Source organism: Pongo pygmaeus, chromosome 8, assembly GCF_028885625.2.
Source record: "Pongo pygmaeus isolate AG05252 chromosome 8, NHGRI_mPonPyg2-v2.0_pri, whole genome shotgun sequence".
Taxonomy (NCBI): Eukaryota; Metazoa; Chordata; class Mammalia; order Primates; family Hominidae; genus Pongo; species Pongo pygmaeus.
The window spans coordinates 18,737,851-18,759,463 of record NC_072381.2 but is presented as its reverse complement, the minus strand read 5'-3'; the positions used below and the strand labels follow the sequence as shown (position 1 = coordinate 18,759,463).

The 21,613-nt window shown below is 39.2% G+C and overlaps 1 protein-coding gene across 12 annotated transcripts in view; it reads left to right on the top strand.

Moving 5' to 3' along the window:
* The window catches only part of NSUN6 (NOP2/Sun RNA methyltransferase 6), an 87,891-nt gene that overhangs the window by 12,170 nt on the left and 54,108 nt on the right, over positions 1–21,613 (top strand). For 6 of the 12 annotated variants that reach the window (XM_063669617.1, XM_063669616.1, XM_063669614.1 and 3 more), the window contains one exon: positions 4,461–4,540. In XM_063669617.1, the coding sequence (XP_063525687.1) occupies positions 4,461–4,540 (80 nt within the window). Of the gene's footprint in view, positions 1–4,460; positions 4,541–17,799; positions 17,848–19,630; positions 19,769–21,613 lie in introns of those variants that run through there. The other 6 variants (XM_063669608.1, XM_063669610.1, XM_063669612.1 and 3 more) reach the window with 4 other exon arrangements.

The window sequence follows — 21,613 nt, the reverse complement described above, 5'->3', positions numbered from 1 at the left end:
GATTTTTATTGATAGATAGTGATAATCTTATTGAGAGTAATGACAGGTATAAAATATAAGTAGTTGCCCTAAGCAGCTAAAATCATTACTTTTCCATAACCATGTGTATGTTTTCAGCTAATAAATAGGAAACTGTTCTGAGGCCCACTGGAAGTATCCATAACTCAGATCCAGATTTGTTTTTTTTTTGAGAGGCAGTCTCACTCTGTCACCCAGGCTGCATGCGGTGGCATGATCTTGGCTCACTGCAACCTCTGCTTCCTGTGTTCAAGCGATTCTCCTGCCTCAACCTCCCAAGTAGCTGGGACTACAGACGCCTGCCACATTTTTGTATTTTTAGTAGAGATGGGGTTTCACCATATTGGCCAGGTTGGTCTCGAACTCCTGACCCTGTGATCCGTCCACCTTGGCCTCCCAAAGTGCTGGGATTACAGGTGTGAGGCCATGTGCCCGGCCTTATTATTTTTTTTTCATAACAAATGATTTCCAGAACCTGGATATTTTAGTATCCTACTCTGGATATACAAGATCCCATGGGCTAGGATCAGTCACTCTGGGCTTTGGGTCCCTTTCCTTGAAGGTTAACGTTGGACAGGGAAGCTTGGGTCCGAGTCACTAGATAGGAAACCAATGGTAAAGCAGTACCCGATTCTAGTAAGAAAGCGTACTTGGAGGAGGTTTTAGGCTGTGGATTTCTTTTTCCTTTCACGTTGAAAAGTTCACATGTCCTAAAGAGATGTCCTGAACAGGATGATATAAAAGTAAGTGTTTTGTCCCCAATATCTCTGCACAACATATTGAATTATTATTATCATTATATTTTAGATGGAGTCTCGCTCTGTTGCTCAGGCTGGAGTGCAGTGGTGCGATCTTGGCTTACTGCAACCTCTGCCTCCCAGGTTCAAGTGATTCTCCTGGCTTAGCCTCCCGAGTAGCTGGGATTATACGCACTGGCCACAATGCTCGGCTAATTTTGATATTCTTAGCAGAGATGGGATTTCACCATGTTGGCCAGGCTGGTCTCGAACTCCTAACCTCAAGTGATCTGCGTGCCTTGGCTTCCCAGAGTGTTGGGATTACACGCGTGAATCCCATATATCTCCGTGCCTGGGCTGAAATTTAATAATATAAAATTTAATTAGGCTGGTGACAATATGGAGAAGCTGCAATCTTCAAACATTGTAGGTTGAAATATAAATAATATGATCTCTTTGGAACACTGGTAGTATCTTAAAAAGTTAAACATACTCTAAAACCCAGCAATTCCACTCCTAGGTATATACCCGAAATAAATGAAAACATATGTCCATATAAATTCTCCAGCATGAATGTTCATAGAAGCACTACTCATAATAATCAAAAGGGGATACTCCAAATATTCATCAGCTCTTAAGGAGATAAACAAAATGTGATATATTCATACAGTAGAATCCTTCAGCAATAAAAATCATGAACTAGAATGAACTGATACATGCTACAGTATGGATTAACCTCAAAAATATTAAAGAAGGTAGACACAGATGCTACATATTGTTTCAAATTTTGGATTTTTTAGCTTTTAGAATATTTGCGTGTATATAATGAGAGATATAGGATGTGGGACCCAAGTCTAACATGAAATTCTTTTATGTTTCATATTCACCTTGTATACATAGCCTGAAGGTAATTTTATACAATATTTTATATAATTTTGTGCAGGAAACAGTTTATATACATTAAACCATCAGAAAGCAAAGGTGTCACTATCTCAGATAGCCATGTGGACAATCTGGTTGTTTGGCATTACTATCATTCCTGACTCTGAGTTTATATACAGAGAAAATTGTATTTATATACATTTTCTTTTTTTTTTTTTTTTTTGAGAGGGAGTCTGGTTCTGTCAGCCAGGCTGAAGTGCAATGGCGCCATCTCAGCTCACTGCAACCTCTGCCTCCCAGGTTCAAGCAATTCTCCTGCCTCAGCCTCCTGAGTAGCTGGGCTTACAGGTGCGCTCAACGACACCCAGCTAATTTTTGTATTTTTAGTAGAGACAGTGTTTCACTGTGTTGGCCAGGCTGGTCTCATACCCCTAACCTCAGGTTATCCACCTGCTTCGGCCTCACAGAGTGCTGGGATTACAGGAGTGAGCCACCATGCCTGAGCTATACGTTTTCAGTTTATTTATTTATTTATTTATTTTTTTTTGAGATGGAGTCTCGCTCTGTCGTTCAGGCTGGAGTGCAGTGGTGCGATCTTGGCTCACTGCAAGCTCCGCCTCCTGGGTTCACGCCATTCTCCTGCCTTAGCCTCCCGAGTAGCTGGGACTACAGGCGCCTGCCACCACACCCGGCTAATTTTTTTTTTGTATTTTTAGTAGAGACAGGGTTTCACCATGTTAGCCAGGATGGTCTCGATCTCCTGACCTCGTGATCCACCCGCCTTGGCCTCCCAAAGTGCTGGGATTACAGGCGTGAGCCACCGTGCCCGGCCCACGTTTTCTTATACTTACTCATATGTAACCACTTAACAGTAAAAAAAAGACATACCTTAATACAGTGAAAAAAATAATGTGTTCAGGGTAACTAAGCAGCACAGTAGCATCACCAGAATACCTGAATTAGCTGTTCAACAACAACAAAAACACAGTAGGCTGGATAAACTGTGTTGTGAGCCTGCATTTTGACTTTGACCAGTCCAGGTCAAGTATGGAATTTTCCACTTCTGGCATCATGTCAGCATTCAAAAAGTTTTGGATTTGTAACATTTCAGATTTTTAGACTAGGGATGCTCGGTTTGTGTTCCATTTATGTGAAATGTCCAGAAAAAGGCACATTTATAGAGAAAGAAAAATAGTGGTTGCCTAGCAATGGGAACAGGGATTGACTGCCAATGAGCATGAAGGATCTTTGTGGGATGATGGAAATTGTCTAAAACTGGAGTACAGTTCTTTAAATTTACTAAAAATCATTGAATTGTACGTTTAAAATGGGTGAAATTTATGGTATGTAAATTATCTCAATAAGGCTGTTTTAAAATAGCATAGGGCAGAAACCAACATTAAAAGAAGCTGATGATATGCTTGGTTTGGAAAAAAACGTGTGTTATGAAGGGTATGTACATGTGTGGTTTTATGGGTTTTATTTGTATATTATCATGCTCCTAATCAAAGGGAAGAGACAATGACCTTTGGCTTGAGAAGCTTTGATCTCTGTATAAGATATTTCTACAGTCTAAATCAAATGTTACTTACAAAATAAAACAAAAGTCAAAGTTCATTATCTTGTCTTTGGCAAGATTTGTTCCCTATAATTGATACCGTAAGGCTATCAAAATGATGAAGGAGGGAGGGAAAGAGAAAGGAGGAAGGATTTGATTGATTGAGGTGGAATTTATTTTTCAGATTGCTTATTAGTTATCTGTTTGATAACTATACCCTTTGGAAGAAGCAGAAGTTCAGAGAGCTGGTGACTTGGTAGATATGAAGTTATATTTCTAAAATATGCATGATTATTTTCTGTTTCCTTATCAACTTAAAAATCAGTAAGTTGATCTCAGAAGTTTTCTGTAGATAGTGTATGAATCCTGTGGGGCAATGCAAACATGCATTGTGGTGATTGCTCTTTTATGTAGTATGTGAAAATGGAGTTGATAAACCCTAACCTACAAGGCAGTCTTGTTCTCAAATATTTGCGTGCTGCCCTCTAGTAGAGTATATGGTCCCTGTCTTCCAGTCCCCTATGCAGCTGTTTTTTATTCTGTGTAGGGTGCCCAATTGTCTTCTGTTTGTGACAGTGGCATGCTGGTACATATTTAACAAACCCTTTCTGGGAAAAATAACCCCAATTTGTGGTGTTCGTTTATTTCTGTGGTATAAGTACTCAGCATGTTCCCTGGTGGCTACATGTGTGACCATGGAATTGGAAAGAGATGCATGCAGTGGCTCTCCTGAGCTGGTATGAGCTGGCTCCCGCACCTGTACCTGCTTTCAGTGTGACAATCTTCTGGTTCCCTTATAATAGAGAATACTGAAAATCCCGAACCTGTACCATAAACATTTCTTTTTCCCACCAAAGCTGACATGGATGCCAGTGTTGATTGTGTATATTAGGTAGTATTTATTAATAGTAATCTCAGTCTTTAACATCTTATTCAGAAACTTTTCTTAAAGGAATACTACATGTAATTCTATATTAAATGTTTTTAAAGTAAATCATTTAGGGTAACCACGGTTTGTGTTTATAATGCCAAATAGTAAGCAAAATTGAGTCTTATAAGGAAGTCAGGATACTTCAGAATTAAAATAGAGAAAACATTGTTGTTTTGAGGTCTTTTGGATTTTTACAGTATCCCGTGGAATAAGGTGAAAGTGCCGCAGAGCTACTAGGGCTTCATGCTGTGGTAGATGATGATACTGAAAAGTTTCATAAGTTGAAATGTATCAAATGTATGGATTGCTTTATAATCATGTTTATCTTTAACAGCAGTTTAATGGATTAAGTGTTCCTATTCTTCAACATCCAGACCTTCAAGATGTGTTACTTATTCCTGTTATTGGACCCAGGTTTGTAAGAACTTCATTTCCAAATTAGATTCTTAATAAAAGTTTGTCACAGGGAGCTTTTTAATTGTTCAGTGATAATACTAAGTTTGTCCATTGTTAGCAACTTTCTATAGATAACAGGAATTCAAAACTTTATAAATGCAGACTTTAGACTCTGTCATGGAAAATAATACAAAAGAAGACTAGGAACGGGCCCAAGGATCTTGAGAATAATGTGTTCTAGGTCCATTTAGTGCAGTGATGTTCCCCGTCCCCCCCGCCCCCAACTTTCTGCGAAGTTTTATTTCATTTGTTTACTTGTATTTCGTATGAATTTTCAGTGCTAAATTAAAACTCTTTTTTGAGCTGCAACAAAAATATAGAGTAACCTGTTTTCTACTTTCATAGCTGATATGTTTGTAAAATTTTATTTTTTGAGAAAGTGTCTTGCTGTTACCCAGGCTGGAGTGCAGGGACACAAGCATAGCTCATTGCAGGCTCGAACTTCTGGACTCAGGCAATTATACCACCTCAGCTTCTGAGTAGCTGGGACTACAGGTGGGCACCACTGCACCTGGCTAATTTATTTTTTATTTTGTAGAAACAGTCTCACTATGTGAGACCGGTATTGAACTCCTAGCCTCAAACAATCCTCCTACCTTAGCCTCCCAAAGTATTGGGATTACTGATGTGAGCCATCTTGCCCAGCCTATAAAATTTTATTCATAATTCAACAATTATGTTAAACTACTGTGTGCCATTTATGTTCTATGCTTTTACGTATTTGGAAAGCATATGTTTGAAAATTGAAAAATAGGTTTTCAGGCTGGATCTGGTGGCTTACTTACTCCTGTTATCCCAGCACTTTGGGAGGCTGAGGTAGGCGGATCCCTTGAGCCCAGGGGTTGGAGACCAGTCTGGGCAACGTGGCAAAACCCTACCTCTACTAAAAGAAATTACAAAAATTAGCTGGGTATGGTGGTGCACACCTGTAGTCACAGCTATTTAGGAAGCTGAGGTGGAAGGATCATTTGAGCCTGGGAGGTGGAGGCTGCAGGGAGCCATGATTGTGCTACTGCAATCCAGCCTGGGAGACAGAGTGGGACCTTGTCTCAAAAAAAAAAGGAAAAATAAGTTTTCATAGTATAATGATTATAATGGAGTTTTATTCCTATGGAGCATTTTAAAATTCCTAATTATGGTCTAAAATCTTCTTAAACTCCTAAGAATTATAATAAATATAGAAATGCTTTTGTTAAAATTGAAGTTTGTTAAAACTTCAATTTAGTGGGCAGCAATAGAGCAGTGGTTTAATAAACTATGATTTGTCCATGCAATGGGATAGTATATGGCCTTTAATATGGGAGAATTATACTTACCAATCAGAGGAGATGTTTATGATCAGTTTTTAAGTATCAAAAGCAAATTGCTGTACTTGGGATAATTACTTTTTTTGCAGTTCATAAAAGTACACAACTATGGATTTATGTATATTTATTTACATGTAAAAAAAACGTCTGGAAGCTGTAACATACCCAACTTTTAATAGTGGTTAACTCTGAGGAAATTAGATTGGGAGACAGGGGGGAAATAAAAGGAAATTTTCATGTGTAATATTTTCGTTTTTTTTTTTTACTATAAGAATGTATTTTTTGCAATTAAAGTTGATTTGTATAGGCTCATTCTATTTAGTTTAATTTTTAAAGTTTTTCATCTTATATTCAGTTTTTTAAAGGTGAAATTTACATACAGTGAAATGAAGAGATCTTAAATGTTTAGTTTGTTGAGTTTTGACAAATACATACAACTGTGCAGCCAAGACCCACCCCAGTCAAGATAGAGCATTTCCATTATCCCAGAAACATCTCTTGTACTCAGCTACCCTACCAGGAAACTGCTCTTCTGATTTCTGTCATCTCTTAGTTTTGGACCAGTTAGTTGCTACTATAATAGACCATAATCACAGATCTTTGGAGGTTACTACACTCCTTATGAGGATGCAAAATTGTACTTATTTAGGTTGAAACTTTGGCCATGTCTTATTCTGTTAAACACTTCTTCTTTATTCTTTAGTTTTATTTAGTTTCCCTAAAGATAGAGTTCAATTAGGTTTTTCTTTATAGAAGCAAGTAAAAATCAGAGTTGTACATAAATATAAAAGTAATCATCCGTTACATCTCCTGTCCCACCTCACCTCCCAATTTTGTTTCTCTGAGCATCAAATATGATTTTTTCTAGACCGTCTCTGTGCTTATAGCTGCATACATGAATGCACATGTGTAATCATGTGTACTCATTTTTAGAAAATAGAAAAGATTATAATGTTCTGCAATTTGCTTTTGTGTTCACTTAAAAATGTATAATGGATATCGTTCCACGATTATATAACACTATTTCATTCTTTTTAATGGCTTCATGAACAGTATATTTTATCATTTAACTCAGTTTAAATTCTTCTATCCTCCATTGATAGACATTTAGTTTTTTCCTGTTTTTCATTATTACGAGAGGTGTTAGAGTGAATATTTGTGGACTTGCATAAGCATGTCTGCAGAACAAACTGATATAACACAGAATAACCAGTTCAAAGGTCTGTGCTTATTTTAGTTGGAGACATATTACCAGATTACCCTCTACAAAATTTTACCAGTTAATGTTTCAGCAGTATATGAGAGATTTTGATGCTTTCATTCTTTCCAATACTGGCTATTTTGGTTCTCTAAAATATTTGGATGATTTAACTTTAATTATTTTCAATACTTACTTTTACATGGCCTTAATCATCCTTTCATTCTGTTCTTTGTAGTGATCTAAGCTACTCATCAGAACATGAGTGAATGTATAAATACAAATGGTGAGCTATTGCAGGGAAGCCTGAAAAAATAGGATTGTAAATTCACATACCCACCTTTCATTCCTAAAAAGAATAAGTCAATTCCTTTTTGTTTGTTTTTTTAACTCCTGATTTTTATTAAGTATCTCTTTTTAAAATTTTTTTGTTTTTATTTTTTTTGAGACGGAGTCTCAAGTCTGTTGCCCAGGCTGGAGTGCAGTGATGTGACCTTGGTTCACTGCAACCTCTGCCTTCCAGGTTCAAGCAGTTCTCCTGCCTCAGCCTCCCGGGTAGCTGGGGCTACAGGCGTGTGCCACCACACCCGACTAATTTTTGTATTTTTAATAGAGACTGGGTTTCATCATATTGGCCAGGCTGGTCTCGAACTCCTGACCTTGTGACCTGCCCGCCTCCGCTTCCCAAAGTGCTGGGATTACAGGCGTGAGCCACTGTGCCCGGCCCATTCAGTCTCTTTTGACTTTCCATTATGAGAAATGAGGAGGTTCCTGGAGTTAAATTTTCCCTAAAATCCATACCACCTAGTTTGTATTTACTGTTTTTTGTTTTGTTTTGTTTTGTTTTTGAGATGGGGTCTTGCTGTGCTGCCCAAGCTGGTCTCGAACTCCTGAGCTCAAGTGATCCACCCTCCTCGGCCTCCCAAAGTGCTAGGATTATAAGTGCCACCCACCATGCCCAGCCAGTTTTTTTTTTTGTTTTTTTTTTTTTAACATTGTCAAGCTTTATAACATGTTATTTCCCAGGTATAATTCACATGGATGCAGTGCTTGCTTTCAGTCCTTATGGCACAGTTTATTTCTCATTTCTTTATCTTTATTAATGTCTTTGTTGGTGAGTACAGTCACTTAGCAGATCTCCTGCACCCCCTGACCTTTCCCGAAGGCTGCCTCTTATGTACTACGTTACTTTCTTGATTCAGAATGTCTGCCTGTTGCCTTTATGTTTATACAACGAGTTAGCTGAGTCTGGTTGTTCAGGCCACATAGTATTTCCCTTAGCATTTTGTAGGCATTGTTTTTATAGCCTGTGGTATCAAATGTTATTGTGAAGAAATCTAAGGCCCACCAAAAACATTTCCTCCTTATGACAGTACCTTGTCTTCTGCTTGGAGATCTGTGGGATTCTTACTTATTGAACTTTAGGTATTTGGCCAGTGTAATGCTTGATTTTGGTTATTTCCTCTTAGTTCTTCTTCATCTTTTTGTTTTTTTTTTTTTTGGAGACAGAGTCTCACTCTGTCACCCAGGCTGGCGTGCAGTGGCGGGATCTTGGCTCACTGCAACCCCTGCCTCCCGGGTTCAAGTGATTCTCCTGCCTCAGCCTCCCGAGTAGCTGGGATTACAGGTGCCCACCACCATACCTGGCTGATTTTTGTATTTTTAGTAGAGATGGAGTTTTACTATGTTGGCCAGGCTGGTCTTCGAAATCCTGAACTCAGGTGATCCACCCACCTTGGCCTCCCAAAGTGCTGGGATTACAGGTGTTAGCCATCATGCTCAGCCTATTTCCTCTTAGCTTTTGATGAGATACAGTGTAGCTTTTCAGTCATAGGTCTTCCATTATTTCTTTGAATATTTTTTCTTACATTTTCTGTATTCTCTGTTATAAAGGCAGCAGGACTTCGTGTGCTGCATTTCTGGCACAGATATTACCTACATCAGAGATTCCCAAGATAGCCCTCAGGCTTAGTGATTGGCTAAGACTCACAGAACCTAGCATACAGTCACACTAATGGCTAAGGTTTATTACATGAAAGCATACAAAAGCAAAACCAGCAAGGGAAAAGAGGCATGGGGTGAAGTTTGGAAGAAACCAAACATAAGCTGTCTCAGTGAAGTCCCATAGGATGTGCTTAATTTCTCCAGCACCTAATTGTGACATGTGAAATAGTTGTCTAGCAGAAAAGCTCATCAGAGACTTAGTGTCCAAGGGTTTTATTGGGCTGGTCACATAGGCACCCTCTGCGTAGCATGTACCAATATTCTCAGACTCCCAAAACGAAAGCAGGTGCTCCTAATAAACATGTGTTTGTACCTTGCTTGTACAGAGTTTAGGAATTGTGAGCCACTCTTATTTATCATTAGGGAAGGTTTTATGTCACCATTGGGAACTGTTTCTCATTCCAGTTTCTAGCTGCTTAGCTAGCCAAGAGCCAACCTCTCAAGCAAGCCTTTCTAAGAACCGCAGTCTCAAGCCTGTTACTTTAACTCTTTTTTCTGTTAACCCATTTTTCAACTCCATTCACTGATCTTTTTCTTCTGCATTCGTTTGTTTTTTGTTTTGTTTTGTTTTGTTTTGTTTGTTTGTTTGAGGCAGAGTCTCCCTCTGTCTCCCAGGCTGCAGTGCAGTGGCGCCAGCTCACTGCAAGCTCCGCCTCCTGGGTTCAAGCCATTCTCCTGCCTCAGCCTTCCTGGTAGCTGGGACTACGTGCGCCTGCCACCAAGACTGGCTAATTTTTTTTTTGTATTTTTTTAGTAGAGAGGTGGTTTCACCATGTTAGCCGGGATGGTCTCAATCTCCTGACCTTGTGACTCACCCTCCTTAGCCTCCCAAAGTGCAAGGATTACAGGCGTGACCCACCGGGCGGGTTCGTTCTTAAGTGTCTTGGTCATGGGCTCTGTTTCAAAGTGGCTCTCTTGTCAATAGTATAGGAGATAAGTTTTATCTTGTCTGGGCTTTGCTTTTCTTATCTCTAAAATGGGAATTCAAAATACTATCTAGTCATAGGGATGTATTACCTCTCTCTGCTTCTAAATCTTCATTCTGAGGTTTTATTGTCCTTTATTTTCTTAGCTGCTAGTTTACTTTTGTCTTTGTTCTTTTATCCCTTTTTTGAGGTTTTTCCTTTAATTTCTCTGAAAATACGCAGGTACTTGAAATATTTTTCCTTTTGTTTGGTTTACATTTTTAAAATCTGCCTTCTGCTTTCTAAGGCTTTTCGTGTATGTGTGTGCCACCAATGAATGCAGAATGAATTCTTTCTGCTTATCATGCATTGAATGGAAACAGTTACATCCTCATTTGCAGTTTGCTCAAGAACCATCCAGAGTGGGGGAAAGAGCATACCTATGGGACTAATCAAATATGTTTTATTGGAAGTACTGCAAATCTTTTGTGCTGGCTCATCTCTAGTCCTGGTGAGCAGAGCCGAGGCTCTCTGTGAAGGCTTCAGCTCATACCTTTTTTCCAGGAGGCGGGGAAGGCTTCCTTTTTTGTTTAATCGCTGCTTAGTTAACTCAAGTCAGGAGCAACAAAGTTGGTTGCTATTTATTTTCTCTTTTCTTGAGCTGCTTTTAGATAGTTGATCCAGGTTTGTTAGAGAAAATAACAGATTGTCTGGTTATTCCATTTCTGACAATCCATTTCTTCTTTCAGACTTGACTCCTCTGAACAGGACACTGACAAGATATTCCTAGATTCTGATTTTTTTTCCACTAAGCGTATGGTCCTGGTCCTAAGTAATAATTTGATTAGGCCTCCAGGAGCCTCTCCTTTTCAGAGACTCCACACCCTGCTGAGAAACTAGGTTTAGCTCAAATTTCACTGTCAGCCAATTATTTCTCATCATCGGGATTATAGCTGTTTCTTAGTTTTACTGCAAACGGAATTTTCTCCTGAGATTTTTATTCTTTTTTCCCCCCTTTTCATTTCCATGGGATTTAGAAACGGGAGTTTTCTTCTTCTGATTTTTTACTAAAAGCTCAATATCACAGTTATTTAAAATATAAATGCATCAGTTAAACTTTATATACAGTAAACAATTTTAAAAGTAATGCGCCACTGAATTACTGGTTTCTTCAGTTTACTTGAAATGAGATTTAAAATAAAATTTTGGTTTCTTCAGTTTACTTAAAATGAGATTTCATGTACTGGTGAAATATATTTTAATTTCTGGAAGAAGATTTTTGTTTGGTAATTTAATGACTTCAGGAGAAAACTGAATGCCAGACTTGTCTTGATACAAGAGCATTTAAAACATCTCAACCAGCGTTTTCTAAAGTCTACATTTGGATCAGTAGAACTTTTTAGGCCAAAAATCAATTTGTAATTTTAAAGAATTTCTGTTTTCTCTCAATTAGTGCTCCTCCCTTTTTGATAAAAGTCTCAAAATAGTTTAAGCAGGCCAGAAAATTAATTTTCTTCCTTTATTTCACAATTGAATATGTAATTCAACAGCATAAATCTCTTGAAATCCAAATGAGACTGGATTTGTCTTCTCTTTCAGCCTATTGATTTCCATCTTTTTTTTTCCCCCACCCAGGATGGAGTCTTGCTCTTGTTGCCCAGGCTAAAGTGCAATGGCAGGATCTCAGCTCACTGCAACCTCCATCTCCGTGTTGAAGTGATTATCCTGCCTCAGCCTCCTGAGTATCTGGAATTACAGGCATCTGCCATCACGCTGAGCTAATTTTTGTATTTTTAGTAGAGACAGGGTTTCACCATGTTGGCCAGGCTGGTCTTGAATTCTTGACCTCAGGTAATCTGCCTGGCTCAGCCTCCTAAAGTGCTGGGATTACAGGTGTGAGCCACTGTGCCCGGCCCATTAAGTCTGTTTTGACTTTCCATTATGAGAAATGAGATTCCTGAAGTTAAATTTTCCATAAAATTCTTACCAGCTAATTTGTATTTACTGTTTTTTTTTGTTTTTGTTTTGAGATGGGGTCTTGCCGTGTTGCCCAGGCTGGTCTCGAACTCCTGAGCTCAAGTGGTCCACCCTCCTCGGCCTCCCAAAGTGCTGGGATTACATGAATGAGCTACAATGCCCGGCCATTTTTTTTTTTTTTTTTTTTTTTTTAAACATTGTCAAGCTTTATGACATTGTTATTTCCCAAGTATAATTCACATGGATGCAGTGTTTGCTTTCAGTCCTCATGGCCCAGTTTCTCATTTATCTTTATTAATGTCTTTGTTGGTGAGTACAGTCACTTAGCAGATCTTCCGCACCCCCTGCCCTTTCCCGAAGGTTGCCTCTTAGTACTGCATTACTTTCTTGATTGAGAATGTCTGCCTGTTGCCTTTATGTTTATAAAACAAGTTGGCTGAGTCTGGTTGTTTCAGGCCACATAGTATTTCCCTTAGCACTTTGTAGACATTGTTTTTATAACCTGTGGTATCAAATGTTACTGTGAAGAAAAAAGGCCCACCAAAAACTTTTCCTCCTCGTAACAGTACCTTGTTTTCTGCTTGGGGATCTGTGGAATTCTTACTTATTGAACTTTAGACATTTGGCCAGTGTAATGCTTGATTTTGATTATTTCCTCTTAGTTCTTCTTCGTCGTGTTTTTTTTTTTTTTTTTTTTTTTTAAGGAAAACAGAGTCTCACTGTGTCACCCAGGCTGGAGTGCAGTGGCGTGATCTCGGCTCACTGCAACTTCTGTGTCCCGGATTCAAGTAATTCTCCTGCCTCAGCCCCCCGAGTAGCTGGGATTACAGGTGCCCACCACCATACCCGGCTGATTTTTGTATTTTTAGTAGAGACGGAGTTTTACCATGTTGGCCAGGCTGGTCTTTGAACTCCTGAATCAGGTGATCCACCAACCTCGGCCTTCAGAAGTGCTGGAATTACAGGTGTGAGCCACCATGCTCAGCCTATTTCCTCTTAGCTTTTGATGAGACACAGTGTAGCTTTTCAGTTATATAGGTCTTCCATTATTTCTTTGAATGTTTTTCTCTTACATTTTCTGTATTCTCTATTATAAAGACAGCAGGACTTCGTGTGCTGTGTTTCTGGCACAGATATTACCTACATCAGAGATTCCCAAGATAGCCCTCAGGTTTAGTGATTGGCTAAGACTCACAGAACCTAGCATACAGTCAGACTAATGGCTAAGGTTTATTACATGAAAGCATACAAAAGCAAAACCAGCAAGGGAAAAGAGGCATGGGATGAAGTTTGGAAGAAACCAGACACAAACTGTCTCAGTGAAGTCCCATAGGATGTGCTTAATTCCTCCAGCACCTAATTGTGACGTGTGAAATAGTTGTCTAGCAGAAAAGCTCATCAGAGACTTAGTGTCCAAGGATTTTATTGGGCTGGTCACTTAGGCACCCTCTGCGTAGCATGTACCAAAATCCCGAGACTCCCAAAAGGAAAGCAGGTGCTCCTAATAAACATGTGTTTGTACCTTGCTTGTACAGAGTTTAGGAATTGTGAGCCACTATTATTTATCATTAGGGAAGGTTTTATGTTACCGTTGGGAACTTATTCCAGTTTCTAGCTGCTTAGCTAGCCAAGACCCATCCTCTCAAGCAAGCCTTCCTAAGAACCGCAGTCTCAAGCCTGTTACTTTAACTTTTTTGTTTTTTCTGTTAACATATTCTTCAACTCCATTCACTGATCTTTTTCTTCTGCATTCGTTCGTTTTTTTTTTTTTTTGAAACAGAGTCTTGCTCTGTCTCCCAGGTTGGAGTTCAGTGGCAGGAGCTCTCACTGCAAGCTCCGCCTCCCGGGTTCACGCCATTCTCCTGCCTCAGCCTCCCTAGTAGCTGGGACTACAGGCGCCTGCCACCATGCCCAGCTAATTTTTTTTTGTATTTTTTTAGCCAGGGTGGTCTCAATCTCCTGACCTCGTGATCCACCCTCCTTAGCCTCCCAAAGTGCTGGGATTATAGGCGTGACCCACCGCGCCGGTTTGTTCTTAAGCCTGTCTTGGTCATGGGCTCTGTTTCAAAGTGGCTCTCTTGTCAATAGTATAGGAGATAAGTTTTATCTTGTCTGGGCTTTGCTTTTCTTATCTCTAAAATGGGCATTCAAAATACTTTCTAGTCATAAGGATGTATTACCTCTCTCTGCTTCTAAATCCTTATTCAGAAGTTTCATTGTCCTTTATTTTCTTAGCTGCTAGTTTACTTTTGTCTTTGTTCTTTTATCCTTTTTTTGAGGTTTTTCCGGTAATTTCTCTGAAAATACAGTAGTACTTGAAATATTTTTCCTTTTATTTGGTTTACATTTTTAAAATCTACCTTCCGCTTTTCGTGTATGTGTGTGCCACCAATGAATGCAGAATGAATTCTTTCTGCTTATCATGCATTGAATGGAAACAGTTACATCCTCATTTGCAGTTTGCTCAAGAAAGATCCAGAATGGGGGAAAGAGCATGCCTATGGGACTAGTCAGATATGTTTTCTCAGAAGTACTGCGAATCTTGTTTGCTGGCTCATCTCTAGTCCTGGTGAGCAGAGCCGAAGCTCTCTGTGAATGCTTCAGCTCATACCTTTTTTCCAGAGGGTGAGGAAGGCTTTCTTTTTTATTTAATCTCTGCTTCGTTAACTTAAGGCAGGAGCAGCAAAGTTGGTTGCTATTTCTTTTCTCTTTCCTGGGCTGCTTTTAGGCAGTTGATCCAGGTTTGTTAGAGAAAATAACAGATTGTCTGGTTATGCCATTTCTGACAATCCATTTCTTCTTTCAGATTGTCTGCTCTGAACAGGATACTGGTAAGACATTCCTAGATTCTGATTTTTTTCCACTAAGCCTGTGGTTCTGGTCCTAAGTAATAAATGTTTGATTAGGCCTCCAGGAGCCTCTCCTTTTCAGAGACTCCACACCCTGCTGAGAAACTAGGTTTGGCTCAAATTTCACTGTCAGCCAGTTATTTCTCATCATTGGGATTATAGCTGTTTCTTAGTTTTCTTGCAAATGGAATTTTCTCCTAGGATTTTTATTCTCCCCCCCTTTTCATTTCCATGGGATTTAGAAAAAGGAGTTTTCTTCCTCTGATTTTTTAGTAGAAGCTCAATATCACAATTATTTAAAATATAAATGCATCAGTTAAACTTTATATACAGTAAACAATTTTAAAAGTAATGCATCACTGAATTACTGGTTTCTTCAGTTTGCTTAAAATGAGATTTCATGTACTGGTGAAATATATTTTAATTTCTGGAAGAAGATTTTTTTCTGGTAATTTAATGACTTTAGGAGAAAACTGAATGCCAGACTTGTCTTGATACAAGAGCCTTTAAAACATCTCAGCCAGCATTTTCTAAAGACTACATTTGGATCAGTAGAACTTTTTAGACTAAAAATCAATTTGTAATTTTAAAGAATTTCTGTATTCTCTCGGTGCTCCTCCCTTTTTGATAAAAGTCTCAAAATAGTTAAAGCAGGCCAGAAAATTAATTTTCTTCCTTTCTTTCACAATTGAATATGTAATTCAGCAGCATAAATCTCTTGATATCCAAATGAGACTGGATTTGTCTTCTCTTTCAGCCTACTCGATTTCCATCTTTTTCCCCCGCAAGGCGGAGTCTTGTTCTTGTTGCCCAGGCTAGGATGCAATGGCACGATCTCTGCTCACTGCAACTTCCACCTCCGTGTTCAAGCGATTATCCTGCCTCAGCCTCCTGAGTATCTGGAATTACAGGCACCTGCCACCACGCTGAGCTAATTTTTGTATTTTTAGTAGAGACAGGGTTTCACCATGTTGGCCAGGCTGGTCTCGAACTCCTGACCTCAGGTATCTGCCTGCCTCGGACTCCTAAAGTGCTGGAATTACAGGCATGAGTCACTGTGCGCATCTGATTTCCATCTTTTGTAGTTGCCTTGTCACTCGTGTCAGTACTGTCTTAGATTGTTTCTCATGGTTCTGGAGGCTGGAAATCCAAGACACGTGCCAGTATGCTTGGGTTATGGTGAGTGCCCTCTTCTGCGATGCAGATAGCTGACTTCTCATTGTATTCGCACATTGCAGAAAGAAAGTGGGTAGCTCTTTGGTCTCTTATAAACGCACTGATCCCATTTATGAGCATTCCACCCTCATAACTAATTACCCTCAAAGACTTCTCCAAATACCATCACATTGAGTTCGGGTTTCAGCGTGTGAATTTTGGGGACACAAACATTCCATCCATAACAAGCACTTTAAGATTTCAATTTCTGTGTGTGTGTGTGTGTCTGTGTATATACATATATATATATATATTCAGATATTCATATGTTTATATGTATGAATAGTGTTATTGCAGTAGAATATTGAAGAAATGCTGTTGCACAAAGACTACTGATTAAATAAAGGTGGCAGCCCTGCTGCAAAGAAGTATTTGGCATGCAGCAATATCATGTGCTGTTTCACAGTTTCATCAATCACCTTCCATTTGGTGTAGGGTTGTTAGTATGTGTAGGGTTGTGGATATGTGCAGTTAAAATACCAAATAGATAAAAATACATGATTTTAGATTCCTTAACAGGACATTCCCATAATCTGTTTTTAATTCCTTAGCTACTTCATTTTTTAGCTATTCTAATACTGTTCTCTTAATCTAGGTGTATTTATAGTTTTTTTCTCCAACCTATATTACTAAACTGTTGGAACGTAATCTTTCTTTAATGTTGTTGATGCAGTCTATTTGGAAACATTTCAGTAAAAGTCAAGGTTTTAGCATGTTTTATGGCCCTGCACCAACTTTTACGTTGCCTCTTTTATTTTTCCTAGTAAAAACTTGCTTTCAACAAAGCTGACTTAAATATTGATACTTACATATGACATACTATGTTTTTATATTGTCGGTCCTGCTGTCGATGGATCCCCAAGACCATCCTTGGTTCTGTGATTCTCTAAGAGGACTTAGGGAATTCAGCACATACTTGTACTTATGGCTATGATTTGTTACAGTGAAAGAATATGAAGCACAATCAGCAAAGGGAAAACCATCACAAGCTTCCAGAGTCCTCTTCCAGGGGAGTCACACAGGACTCCCACAGGAAGTCCCCCAGTGATGAGCTGCGACCACATGAGACTCATTGCCAGGATTCCTATTCAGGGCTCATCATGTAGATTCCCACTGCCTGGTACATACCCACATTCCGGATTCTCAGAAGGAAAGCTGGTATTTACCATAAATCATAGTTTAATAATTCAGGCACAGTGAGCCACTCTTACCTCCTGAAATCTCAGTTCCCAGATGTCAGTCAAGGGCCAGCCTTGTAAGCAGGCTTTTCAAAGATAACAGATCAGGCCTACTATGTTAACTTTTTTCTGCACAGTTCTCTGTTCCAGAATTCATCCTTTCCCCTCCATGTTATTTTCATAAAATCTAACACTACAGATTTCACTTCCACAAAACATGTTTTTGAATTTGTGCTATATGTGAGATGTGATGGTGTTACAAAGATGAATGAGACATAGTTCTATAGTCTAAAGTCAGGAGACTTTGGTACAAGTCAGACTGTTACGATAGTCACAGTAGAAGTATAAATTAAATGCCATTGGAGCATAGAATAGGAAGGACTGAGTACAAAGAAATTGTTAAGTATTTTCTCTAAGCAGATATTATTTCATTTGAGCCTTGAAGGTGAGGAGAAATTAAGCCGAAGGGCTGTTAAGGTGGGCAAGGTTATGCTAGGCAGAGAGAAGGCATGAGGAAAGACATGAATGCATGAAAATATGGTGGCTGCTGATAAAAGTGATCAGGTTTGGCTATTTGTTTTCAGAGTTGGGGGATGTGTGGAAGATGAAACTGAAGAAGTTGGGAGAGGCAGGTATGAAGTATGAAGTGTTTTTCGTACTAAGGAATTTTTTTTTCATAGACTTTAGAAGCTAAAGAGTTTTTATTGTCGGGCGCGGTGGCTCACACCTGTAATCCCAGCACTTTGGGAGGCCGAGGCGGGATCACGAAGTCAGGAGATCGAGACTATCCTGGGGTTAACGTGGTGAAACTCCATCTCTACTAAAAACACAAAAAATTAGCCGGGCGTGGTGGCAGGTGCCTGTAGTCTCAGCTACTCAGGAGGCTGAGGCAGGAGAATGGCGTGAACCCGGGAGGTGGAGCTTGCAGCGAGCTGAGATGGTGCGACTGCACTCCAGCCTGGGAGACAGAGCGAGACTCTGTCTGAAAAAAAAAAAAAAATTTTTTTTATTAGTAATGATTAGATGTGTATGTTAGAAATATAATAGTGGTAGTAGTCTTCCAAACTGCTTGGAGTTCATGACCCATTAGTAACTTGTGAAATCAATTTAATGTTTTCAATGAATATTTTAAAAAATAAATGGGATGTTTTATAATATATTGCATTGCATATAGTAAAAACATTTAATGAAATGTTATGTGTTATACCACACAGACATGTATGTGTAGTTTCTTATATCAAGTTCTCAAATGATATGAAAACTTGAAATAAGTTCTTTTATCAAGTGTGTTTCTTACATCAACTTACAGTCAAAAGTTTCAGAAATTTTTTCAAAAGTTGAATTGCAAACCTGGAGAAAAGTTAGAAAAGTATTTCAGAGTTTTTTAGCTTCAGTAATATGTATGGTGAATTAGATAACATGAAGATGTTTTTGCTACATACACCGAGGAGGGCTAAGTAAAAAAGAACAGTAGGCCACAAAATGATGTAGTTGAGTGATTAAAAATGTAGTTCATATATTAGAGGTTAGGAATGCAGAATAATTGAAAAGAGAACAGCAAGCATGTGAGCTAATATTGGGGGGTTGAAGGTATGGGAAAGGAGGTGGTCTTTCTTCTAAATTTAGGGTCTTTGGTTTAAACAATTAAATGTTAACATTAAGGGTAAGAAATACCCAGTAGTCATTACAAGGCAGTAATTAAAAGTAGGTCTTTCTTGCCTTAGGATATAGGTTGGAGAAAAATGTGTTTCTGAGAATGTGCAGCCGTAAGTTCCCTCCGTCATAAAGGTCTGGAATGCAAATTGCTGCAACTTAAATTGTCTTGGAACCTGCAAACTGGGAAATTAACTATTTGGTCCCAAGCCAATTCCTGGGTGCTTGGCAAAAACTAAGTGACACCAGTCTGGAGCAGCACTCATTCAATCCAAGCCAAACACTTGGCATTGTTAAAAGCTACACTGGGAATCAAACCACTATGAGTAGGAATCAGCATATATAATAAGCTGCAGGATTGGATTTCCCTCAGAACTTTTAACAAATAGACCTCTCTGGCAGAGACTATAAAAACAGTTTTCTTCCAAGATCAGGTGAGATCGGGCATGTTCAGAGTGGTATGGCTGTAGACAAAACAGTTTTCTTAAAATGATTACAAATGAAAGAGTAAAACATAAAAGACCCTAAGGATAAAAAGGTAGAATTGAAAACAAATTTCTAAAAATAAAATATCATTAAAATTAAAAACTCATGCAATGAATTAAACAGCAGATTAGACCCAACTGATGAGAAAGTTTTTGAATTAGGAGATGACTCTTAGGAAATTATCTAGAACGCAGCAGAGAGAAATTAAAAATATGAAAGTGAAATTGAGTCATGAAAATCATTTTACATTTCTTTTCTTTTTTTTTTTGAGATGGAGTTTTGCTCTTGTTGCCCAGGCTGGAGTGCAATGGCACCACCTCGGCTCACTACAACCTCCACCTCCTGGGTTCAAGTGATTCTCCTGCCTCAGCCTTCCAAGTAGCTGGGATTACAGGCATGCGGCACCATGCATGGGTAATTTTGTATTTTTAGTAGAGACGGGGATTTCTTCATGTTGGTCAGGCTGGTTTCGAACTCCCAACCTCATGTGATCCACCCGCCTCAGCCTCCAAAAGTAACTGGGATTACAAGCGTGAGCCACTGCACCTGACCAGCATTTATATTTTTAATGAGTCCCAGGTATAGAGAATAGGAATAATGGGGGAAAGACAATAATCACAAGTGTAATGACTATGAATTTCTATCATTGATGAAAAATTTAAGAAGTGTGAGCTTGAAGCCAAAAGTAAAAATAGATTCATGTCTACATACTTCAGAGTGAAGCTGCAGAACACCAAAGACATAGAGAAAATCTGAAACCAGTGGTAAAAGGCAGGAAGCTATTTCAGTAATCACAAAGAGATATGTGTCCAACATCAGGAGATAGGCCCACAAGACCTATCAGAACTAGAAGATAGCTTGATTCCTAAATCAAACAATGTCAAGGCTTAGGAGGACTTTAAGATGACGCTGAGTGTCTTAGTTTATTTTGTGCTGCTATAGCAGAATACCTGAGACTGGGTAATTTATAAAGAACATAAATTTATTTTTTGTAGTGTTGGAGGATGGGAAGTCCAAGATCAAGGCATTTGCATCTGGTGAGGGCTTTCTTGCTGCATCCGTACATGGTAAAGGGCACAAGGGCAAGAGAAAGCAAACTCACTGCTGCAAGCCCTTTTTATTATAGCATTAATTCATTCATGAGGGCAGAGCACTCATGACCTAAACAGCTCCCAATAGGCCTCATATTCCAACACTGTTGCACTAGGGATTAAGTTGCCAGCACATGAATATTGGGGGACACATCTAGACCGTAACACTGAGGCATCTAGTTTGGTTATCTGGGCAGATAATGACGCCTCATTCAAGATTGGAAACAGGATGAAAAGATTTGGGATCCTGCCAAGGAGTGGAGGAATGGATGAGGGAAAACTAATATTGTTTAGGACTTGTTGAGTTTGAAGTAACTGTGAGACATCTCTATATAGCTGTCCATAGGTAATTAGAAATACCAATTAAGAGTCTAACCTGGGCATGGTGGCTCATGCCTATAATCCCAGTACTTTGGGAGACTGAGGCTGGTGGATCACCTGAGGTCAGGAGTTCGAGACCCACCTGGCCAACCTGGTGAAACCCTGTCGCTACTAAAAATACACAAGTTAGCCAGGTGTGGCGGCGAGCACCTGTAATCCCAGTTACTCAGGAGGCTGAGGCATGAGCATCACTTTAACCCAGATGGCAGAGGTTGCAGTGAGCCAAGATTGTGTCACTGCACTCCAGCTTGGGTGACAGAGAAAGACTTGGTCTCAAAAAGAAAAAAAAATCTAGAAAGGCTAAACATTAGAATTTGTGGATTGTTTTTGTGAGTGATTATTGAAATCATGAGATTGCCAAGGGATAGAATGCAAGGTGAGGAGAGATGGTCGCATGTTTTGGAACCTGGCGGGGAGAAGTAGGCAGAGAATGAGCAATGAGAATGTTTGGGACCAGAAAGGAGTGGGTATAAAGCTGAAAAATTAGTAAGATTTGATGAATTGGCGATCATGGAATTGAAGACAGGATGCACCTCATTCCCCCAGCAATGAGTTGTGACAGCACATCCAAGGAAGCTTATTAGAGACTCAGTGTTAAGGGTTTTTACTTAGGGCTGATCACATTAGGTCCCTGATCTTTGGAACCCTGAGTGTTGAAGTAATACAGATTTTAGTGGTCTAAGAAATGGATGTGAGAAATTGGAAAAGACTCAAAAAGGTTGGGCAGCAAAGGAAGGAAAAAAGACTTATCTTCTTTTCCTGTCTTGTTTAAATTATTCATAATTTA